The 10,267-nt window shown below is 36.9% G+C and overlaps 1 protein-coding gene across 1 annotated transcript in view; it reads left to right on the forward strand.

Annotated features, from left to right (window-relative positions):
* LOC103512607 (metastasis suppressor protein 1-like) overlaps nt 1-6,987 on the forward strand; it is a 22,182-nt gene extending 15,195 nt beyond the window's left edge. Inside the window, exons 3-4 of the mRNA XM_026826040.1 lie at nt 5,858-5,919; nt 6,927-6,987. Of these exons, the coding sequence (XP_026681841.1) occupies nt 5,858-5,919; nt 6,927-6,987 (123 nt within the window). The remainder of the gene's footprint in view (nt 1-5,857; nt 5,920-6,926) is intronic.
* Nucleotides 6,988-10,267: the final 3,280 nt, after the last annotated feature.

Here is a 10,267-nt window from a genome sequence, read left to right on the forward strand (position 1 = left end):
AAATGTAGCTCTGCATGCAACTATCTTACTATTCTCATACTGATTTCTGACAGATCTAGAGATCAGGTCTTCAATCCTGAACTCAGCGTGATTTACCAAACCAGAGATTCCAAACAATTATCATTCCATGAACTTCCTTCAATCCCTCTTATGGGAAACAAAAACAAAACCAAATCTAGATCTGTGGTTCGAATATACTCCTAATCACATATTTCCGGACCATTCTTTACTCTCGGCTTTTTGTTTTGAAACTATAGTGCTGCATGTGGTTACATGTATTTTTCACGCGGAGTGTCCGTCCTTTTTGAGTGACTAATAAAACCACTAATTAACTTATACATATATTAGCTGTTGTTGTGTTTAAATCGCCACTTAGTTGATTAGGTCAGATAATGGAATTGATAAGAAACAAAACAGACTAATGTTTCTGCATGGTATAATTGTTTCAAGGTAAATGCCAATGTCCGTTGCCGCGCCGGTCTGTTTCAAATGAGAACCATTAAAGCTTGAATTATTGAGATATGTAGAAAACATGCGTCGCTAAGTCCGTAGTCCCTGGATAGAAATATACATGTACCATTGTACCTATACCGTGTAGTGCAGTATTAGAAAGAGGACATCAGGGCTGGAGCCTTGGGCAGACGGTCCATTAGGGAAGCAGTATGTAAAAGCAGGAAAATGAGAAAATGTATAGGAAAGAAGGGAAAGTCTAAATGTACAAGCTTGTAATGCACAGCTAGGAAAAGGGAATGATGAATGTAATAATGTGATATTCATAGAGAAAATAAAATGCCCGCTTGAGTGAAAAGGATTTGTACAGTGTACTCCCGAGGTACTACTCTACTATGCAGAGAGGAAAAACTTCTATCTATCTACATTCTACATCATAGTAGAGCCTTTGGAGCTTTGGACTCTTAGTAAAGCCCTTATGCTCGAGGAGAGTCCTTGTAATTTTAGTAGGGTCCTTGTGATCGTATAAGTACGTCCTTACGTACTACTTACATACCAACTTTTCTTGATAATGAGCCCTTAACACGTTGGTACCAAAAGCTACCCTGTTATTACCCCCGTAAATTAAAGCCTGCAGCTTGCGTACAAAATTTAATTTATTCCTGTTTTGAGACTTGAAAAAATATAAACAAGAACCACGCATCACAATATTATGCCTTACCTTCCTACATAACGAAATATTTTCAAGAGCGTGACACCCACACAAAGCCCTTAACACGTTGGTACCAAAAGCTACCCTGTTATTACCCCCGTAAATTCAAGCCTGCAGCTTGCGTACAAAATTTAATTTATTCCTGTTTTGAGACTTGAAAAAAATATAAACAAGAACCACGCATCACAATATTATGCCTTACCTTCCTACATAACGAAATATTTTCAAGAGCGTGACACCCACACATGCCATTGTGACAAGTGCATTGTGTGAAGTGAAAGGAGAGAAATGGGGTGCAGAGAAATGTTTCTGGTGCTAGGTCAACACAAAACTCGTGACTAACATTAGTGATTGTTTATTACTTTCTATTGTTTCAATTTATTTACTTTTATTGATTGTTAAATACTCCAAGAATAGAGTACTTTGTTAGTGCAGAGAAGCGAGAAAAGGGGAGTGGAAAGAGAGTCCAAGGAAGGTAGAGGAAATAAAAGAGCGAGAAGAGAAAGATGTGATCTTTTGAAATGTTCATTCGAAAAGTTCATTGGAGATCCAAGGGACCCGCAATTTTTTCCTGTTTTGACGGGTCCCAATTAGACAGTTTTGGCTGTATGTCTATGTATGGTGCAGAGAAGCGAGAAAAGGGGAGTGGAGAGAGAGTCCAAGGAAGGTAGAGGAAATAAAAGAGCGAGAAGAGAAAGATGGGATTGAAAAGTTCATTCGAACCTTGGAAAAAGTTCATTGGAGATCCAAGGGACCCGCAATTTTTTCCTGTTTTGACGGGTCCCAATTAGACAGTTTTGGCTGTATGTCTATGTATTGCTATTGCATATAACAAGCATGTTTTTCAGTTCATTGCTCAGAATAGGTAGGTACCCACACATGTTGTCATTTTCACCTACTCGGTCTCTCTCCAAAAGACCGAGACAGAAAATCATGATCTTAATTTGCTTTGAGATTAGGAGCTCTTATCAAAAATGTCATTTTAAGACTCCCAATTTGTTGGCTGCTTTGTAAGGCTAGGTAAGGTACCTATCAGCTATCAACCCAACGCTAACAATAACAACCCATTTCAATGCAGAAAATTCAGGAATGGCTATCATTGGACACTAATATCATGTGTTCGTGGACAGGTTAATTTCGTGACCTAATGTCAATGTTAGAAGCGTCCGAAAAAGAGAGACTCTACTTTTCTCCACCTACACGAAGGTATAAGTGGGGGAATCTTCAAAAGGGAGTTATTGAACTCTGGGAAAAAGCTTGGAAAATAAATTGAGGTAACCATATGAGCTTGTATGGAGAACCAAGTAATGAGTATGGGTAAATATAATGAGAATATGGAAAATGGTTCATTAAAACCCCATTAGAGATGCAAATTGCAGTGTTTAAGTCGAAGACTGTCAGCAAACCTTTCTAAGATGAACAGATAAAGTAAGAGACGTACCTTTAGCTATACTTCGAATCGTAAATAACAAGGATGCCTGTATTAAAATAAAGTACAAGCTGTAAAAATGGCAAGTTTATATCATGCATCATGCGAAACACGTTTGTCAGTAATTAATGTTCTCATAGCGCTATTTGTTCTGGATTATATCATCAGTTGGAATTAGGAATATATCGACACAAGTAAACAAGTATGTACCGAACGCAAACACATTTTTGCAAAAATTTGCAAAATCGTCCCATTTTTTCTCAACTATGTATATGAGCAATAATGATAATGAGAAAGCATGTATCACAATTCATCATCACTTAATTAGCGCTACTTTAATGTTAGACCGCGCTCTCGTACCTACCCATGCCAAGTTTAAAATTATCTGTCGTCTTACATGGTTTAATCTCCTAAATTACATATTTGCTCGGAACTCTTGCTTTGTGTTTTAACGGTATATGGGAAATTTGCAAAATTCTTTAATCTTATCAATACGTTTATCTTTAGATAAAATGGGCGTAGAATTTTGCAAATACATTCGCTTAGCTTATTGTCAAGTGCCGCTGTCCTTGACATTCTTGTTTGCGTATGTCTAGTGATCTGATTATTAATAGGATTGAGCTCTTTACTTTATAAAGTGTTGTTTATGACGAGAAAATCCTAAACTGTGGAGTGATGTCGGTTTTTAGGCTATAAATATGTAGGGAGCGTATCAAAAGGTTGTTAAGTTAGTTTTGCCAATGCAGTAAAAATAACTCAGAGTATAAGTAAAGGATGATAAAACGATGAAACATGAGTTATGAAAACATCCATCAAGAGTTTGCAAGAATCTGCTGTTAACTGGAATTCACTCAAAATTCTTTAATCTTATCAATACGTTTATCTTTAGATAAAATGGGCGTAGAATTTTGCAAATACATTCGCTTAGCTTATTGTCAAGTGCCGCTGTCCTTGACATTCTTGTTTGCGTATGTCTAGTGATCTGATTATTAATAGGATTGAGCTCTTTACTTTATAAAGTGTTGTTTATGACGAGAAAATCCTAAACTGTGGAGTGATGTCGGTTTTTAGGCTATAAATATGTAGGAAGCGTATCAAAAGGTTGTTAAGTTAGTTTTGCCAATGCAGTAAAAATAACTCAGAGTGTAAGTAAAGGATGATAAAACGATGAAACATGAGTTATGAAAACATCCATCAAGAGTTTGCAAGAATCTGCTGTTAACTGGAATTCACTTGTGTATAAGTATAAGAAACAATACTAGAAGTAAAAACTGGTTTTCTGAATCGTCTGGCATACTTGGCAATGAGCTTTGAGTGTAAACTTTACTGTTTCTGGTGTAGTCTTTAGCAGTGAATAATATTTAGAATGTGAAGCCCTCCTAATCCCCTCAAGTCATCATCAGACATGACAACTCGTGTTACTTGGAGTTTTTTATTTCTTTCTGGACACATTTAGAATCGAAATTTATGACCGAAACAACTTCCAGTGAACTCTGAAGTGTAACTTCGGGGCACAGTATTTAGAATGTGAAGCCCTCCTAATCCCCTCAAGTCATCATCAGACATGACAACTCGTGTTACTTGGAGTTTTTTTATTTCTTTCTGGACACATTTAGAATCGAAATTTATGACCGAAACAACTTCCAGTGAACTCTGAAGTGTAACTTCGGGGCACATGTGTGTGTCATATTTTTAGAATCTACCGACTGAAGGTTAAGGCCCACCCATACTTCAGTATGCACTACACGACTTGCAATTTGTAAGTCTAATTGTTAGATCTTATGCAACCGCCAAGGTCAAATCATATGCTGGATATGTGCAAATGTCATTCCGACTTGTTTCTTGATTGGAGACTGTAAAAAAAAAGTCAGAGCGGTATTTGAAATGACGAGTAGAATCTCCGTTGATTTTGCTCCTAATGTTTCCCTCCTAACTGTGCCTAACTTACCCAGTTAACCTAAAGTAGAATGCACTCAATATTTAACGTAGGTACTTACGAGTAAATTCTAGGAACCCCGTGTTACCATATAGTAGGTAGAACCATGGGCGATTACTAGCCTTCCCCCAGGCTTTTCATAATATGCTGGAAATGTGCAAATGTCATTCCGACTTGTTTATTGATTGTAGACAGTAAAAAAATGTCAGATTGTCAGAGCTGTATTTGAAATTTGACGAGTCGAATCTCCGTTGACCCTGCTTCTAATGTTTCCCTCCTAATTGTGCCTAACTTACCCAGTTAACCTAAAGTAGAATGCACTTAATATTTAACGTACAAGTAAATTCTAGGAACCCCGTGTTACCATAGTAGGTAGAAGCATGGGCGATTACTAGCCTTCCCTCGGGCTTTTCATGTTTACATCGGACGACTTACTTTAGAACTTGAAGACTAAGTAGACTTCTGGTAATTTTCCTCTCCTAACTATATGGGTGTTGACTGCTCCAGTCAATCCTTATCCATATGAAAGATGAAAGAACTAATGATTTATTACCATCTGGATTGAAACTCCTTTCAAGGATGCTTACGAGTAAATTCTAGGAACCCCGTGTTACCATATAGTAGGTAGAACCATGGGCGATTACTAGCCTTCCCCCAGGCTTTTCATCTTTACATCGGACGACTTATTTTAGACCTTAGAGTCCTTATAGTCCTTATACTGACCAGACCTCTGGTAATTTTCCTCTCCTAACTATGGATATTGACTGCTCCAGTCAATCCTTATCCATATGAAAGATGAAAGAACTAATGATTTATTACCATCTGGATTGAAACTCCTTTCAAGGATGGTTCATGCTCTAAATAATTTTCTTTTGTTGAGGGGAGTAGTATTAAAATGCACTCCCTTGCTTGTAAGACCTTGATGTAAGAAGCTTCTCTCAAGAGCACACGATCCTGAAGATGCATTCAAGGATTTTAATCTGAAGGGAGAAAGATTGTCATGGTTTGAATAGTATGCACGGAATGCACTGGCAAGATGCAACTTGGGGGCTGCGATGTTTCTGTACAAGACATTGAATTATGACGAATAGGGGAGGCTCCCCTCTGTTTTCGATGCAGTTTTTAATGCAATGTGCAATATAATTCAATCTAATATTTATTGGACTATGTGCTTGCTCAATGAACACATATTAACCCTAACTAGTTAGCAAATATGCAAATAAACTATATATATATTTTTTTTTAAAATGAAGGTTTAACTTCACTGTATAACTGCGATTGTTGATGGAAACAAAAAGCGAAAACTAATTAACTTATTTTTCTGTTACAGAATGGCACTCCTATGTGGGAAGATCTCATATCAAAAGCCACCAAACTTCACACATGTCTCAGGTAAGAACAAGTCGATATTCCCATCCCTATAACTTTTGATGTTTCTTGGCAAGGAGCTTGTTTTCTCATTGATATCATGACCATATTTACCACGTAGCTCCTCTGTAAACGCCCCATTTAAAGAAGTAAAACATGGATATCAGGACCACGTCCAAGATTTGTGATGGCCATTAGATAAAAGCCACTAGTAAAGGTCATTTGTTCTTGGCAAGAAGCTTGTTTTCTCATTGATATCATGACCATATTTACCACGTAGCTCCTCTGTAAACACCCCATTTAAAGAAGTAAATGGATATCAGGACCACGTCCAAGATTTGTGATGGCCATTAGATAAAAGCCACTAGTAAAGGTCATTGTCTAAATGAAGTGAGAGAGAAACTATCTATTAGTATAAATTGGGCCCCATAAAGTTTTGTGTTTAGAAAAAAGGCTGTCTGTCTTTTGTTTGAAATTTCCTAAAACCAATAGGTAGTCAAATTGGATAATTCCTAGTCCTCTCTACATTTCCTTTTTCATTCGGTAACCGGTTTGATATAATGATAATTAAGATTACTCATGCTCCTATGCATTCAGTATTCAGTACCTACTCAGTAAATTACTCATTAAGCAGAGTCCACACTTCTGTTGGAAATGTCGGACGATAATAATATATCGTAGGATCCTACATGAATGTGGACCCTGCTTAATAGCTAAAGCACCCAAATGTGCGGAAGAAAATCCTACAATCACCTGTTTCCGGTGCTTCTGCTGTGACGTGACGAGTGACAAATCAAAATATTGTGACAATACACACAACTTATTGTGACAATGTGTAGAACTTGTTGGTGTCTATGTAAATAAACTAAATATCACGTGCACTCGGGCAACTCTGGTGTCAATCACTTGTGAATGAACTCTCTTACTCACTTGTCACGCGTTCTAATATGAAAAATCTTTTCTATGTAGAATATGTAATTTTTTTTTTGTGTAGATTTGTGTATAATGTGTTTGAAATGTTTGTTTTCTAGGGCGACGATCCATGCCATTGCAGCCTATTTGGATGCGTTCTCAATGAACAGTTTCAAGTAATCAATGCAGATGATGCCAATTCGCAAAAGTAACAGCGCAGGAGGACGATAGAATATGGATCTTTCGATGCCACAATTGCATCATATGGCTCCTAATGTACAAACACCGTGTTCAATGAATAGTTTCAAGTAATCAATGCAGATGATGCCAATTTGCAAAAGTAACAGCGCAGGAGGACGATAGAATATGGATCTTTCGATGCCACAATTGCATCATATGGCTCCTAATGTACAAACACCGTGATACATTCAGTTAGGTCATGGATTTGGTCCACAATAAGTTTCTTTTGATAATGGGATCTGGCTGAGAACCTGAGTTTCAGTGAATGTAACTGAGTGCTTTGTGCATAATGTTTCTTTATTCTATGAAAGATGTGAGAAGTCTAGGGAATTTCTTTATGAGACGAAATTTGACGTAAGATTGTTTGCTTTTCATACTTGCGTTTTCATTGTGGCTCTTTTTAATGAGGAAAATCTTGTGTATTTATTCGTGCATTTCGTCTTCACGTTTGTTTGTAAACTAGGAGGTATTTCTTCCAAACATCTATGTAGCTTCTTTCCTCCACGCTTTCCAAGAATATGGGGTATTTTAAATTCGTATACCTACTTACTTTCTTACTTTTCGTGTCCGTCTTCAAAATCACCATTAGATTTTGTCCTCCCATTTCGTATAATCTATAATATGATGGCAATTTACTGTACTTACTTACCTCAATATTGGTCTGGGCTCTAACGATTATCTTATCAGTCTTATCATTGTCGACAGGGTTACGTATCACACAAACCCCTTTCCCACTATTCTTAATACGGTGAAGTGGCAATGACGGCAGTATTAGATAATAACACGTATGGATCAGTGGACTGTAAACTTCAAGATAAAAACACTTTTCCGCCATTTTTGTTTTCCCTCTTGGCTTTGCCTGTGTTCTTTTTGTATAGCTGGACAAAGAGCTTTCTCTACCCGTGCGTGGTCAACCTTGAACTTTTCCCATTGATTTTATCTATCCAGCCTTATAACTTTGAAATAGGAGACGGCTTCTTTCTACGCTTTAGAGGAAATGCTTTTCTTCGAGTGACGTTTTAACGTCTGTGAATCTATGACAGATTGATCTCGCATTTTAGCCTCGACTACCTTAACATAGTTCAAAAAGTCGTCAGAAGTTTTGAAGGAATAGCTGTGATACGTCTAGAAAACTTCTAGAAACCTATTCACAGATGCTTGTAATAATGTAGCTCTGCATGCAACTATCTTACTATTCTCATACTGATTTCTGACAGATCTAGAGATCAGGTCTTCAATCCTGAACTCAGCGTGATTTACCAAACCAGAGATTCCAAACAATTATCATTCCATGAACTTCCTTCAATCCCTCTTATGGGAAACAAAAACAAAACCAATTCTAGATCTGTGGTTCGAATATACTCCATTACTCCTAATCACATATTTCCGGACCATTCTTTACTCTCGGCTTTTTGTTTTGAAACTATAGTGCTGCATGTGGTTACTCAACTTAAAATTCTTTCCGATTAACTAATGTATTTTTCACGCGGAGTGTCCGTCCTTTTTGAGTGACTAATAAAACCACTAATTAACTTATACATATATTAGCTGTTGTTGTGTTTAAATCGCCACTTAGTTGATTAGGTCAGATAATGGAATTGATAAGAAACAAAACAGACTAATGTTTCTGGTGCTAGGTCAACACAAAACTCGTGACGAACATTAGTGATTGTTTATTACTTTCTATTGTTTCAATTTATTTACTTTTATTGATTGTTAAATACTCCAAGAATAGAGTACTTTGTTCAATGAATGGAAAATTTTGACCTGCGCTCTTGAATTGAGTGTCAGGCGATAATTTTCCATACCTAACTAGATAGGTAAATAGGTAGGTAGTTTAGATATGTACCTACCTCGGTGGTGTAGTGGTCAAGGCGCTCGCCTGGTAAACAGGAGGGCGTGGGTTCAATCCCAGCTGAGGTACTCTGTTATGGTGACCTCTAACGGTACTATCTACGTGTATCCATGAGGACTAAGGATTGAAATTGAAACGTACTGCAATATTGTAAACTATCTTGTGCATTTGAACACGCTTTCTTCAGTCGGAATGAAATCGGAGCGTTCAAAGAAAGTACATAAATGTATACTGTCAAAGATATAAAGTTATAAATTGAAGTGTAGGCCATCACATTAACGTACAGTTAGCCATAAAGATAGCAATCTCCTCAGCACATAAGATAGAAAGCATAACTACTGAACAGTATGGGTGGTCTATATTTGACCTCTGTGCAGTTTTTCCTCTGAATCTTATCAATACAAGCTGTAAAAATGGCAAGTTTATATCATGCATCATGTGAAACACGTTTGTCAGTAATTAATGTTCTCATAGCGCGATTTGTTCTGGATTATATCATCAGTTGGAATTAGGAATATATCGACACAAGTAAACAAGTATGTACCGAACGCAAACACATTTGCTAATGGTCATACTCTTGAAGTGACCTTAGCAAATGCTCTCTTGGCAAGCAACAAAAACTGCACACTTGCATAAAATTGCCAATGAATGGAAAATTTTGACCTGCGCTCTTGAACTTGAGAGTCAGGCGATAATTTTCCATAGGTACCTAACTAAGTAGGTAAATAGGTAGGTAGTTTAGGTATACATTCACTTTATCGAGATATTATGGGGAAAAGTACACTTTCTAATAGGTCGTTATTAGAATAAACATTGTCAGCTATAAAAATAGAGTCTATGTATGTACATACTTACTCTACTATACGTAGTAGTAACTATACTAGCTGATTCTTTGAAATGTATAAATATAGGCATGACCATTGGTGAGTTGAGAAAAATTATCTGTCATTGATACCTGTGGATTACCTGGAACTGGAATGGTCATACTCTTGAAGTGACCTTAGCAAATGCTCTCTTGGCAAGCAACAAAAAACTGCACACTTGCATAAAATTGCTAATGAATGGAAAATTTTGACCTGCGCTCTTGAACTTGAGAGTCAGGCGATAATTTTCCATACCTAACTAGATAGGTAAATAGGTAGGTAGTTTAGGTATGTACATTCACTTTATCGAGATATTATGGGGAAAAGTACACTTTCTAATAGGTCGTTATTAGAATAAACATTGTCAGCTATAAAAATAGACCTACATTCACTTTATCGAGATATTATGGGGAAAAGTACACTTTCTAATAGGTCGTTATTAGAATAAACATTGTCAGCTATAAAAATAGAACATTGAAAGATAACCTATGGACAAGGCTCT

Source organism: Diaphorina citri, unplaced genomic scaffold, assembly GCF_000475195.1.
Source record: "Diaphorina citri unplaced genomic scaffold, Diaci psyllid genome assembly version 1.1 scaffold863, whole genome shotgun sequence".
Taxonomy (NCBI): domain Eukaryota; kingdom Metazoa; phylum Arthropoda; class Insecta; order Hemiptera; family Psyllidae; genus Diaphorina; species Diaphorina citri.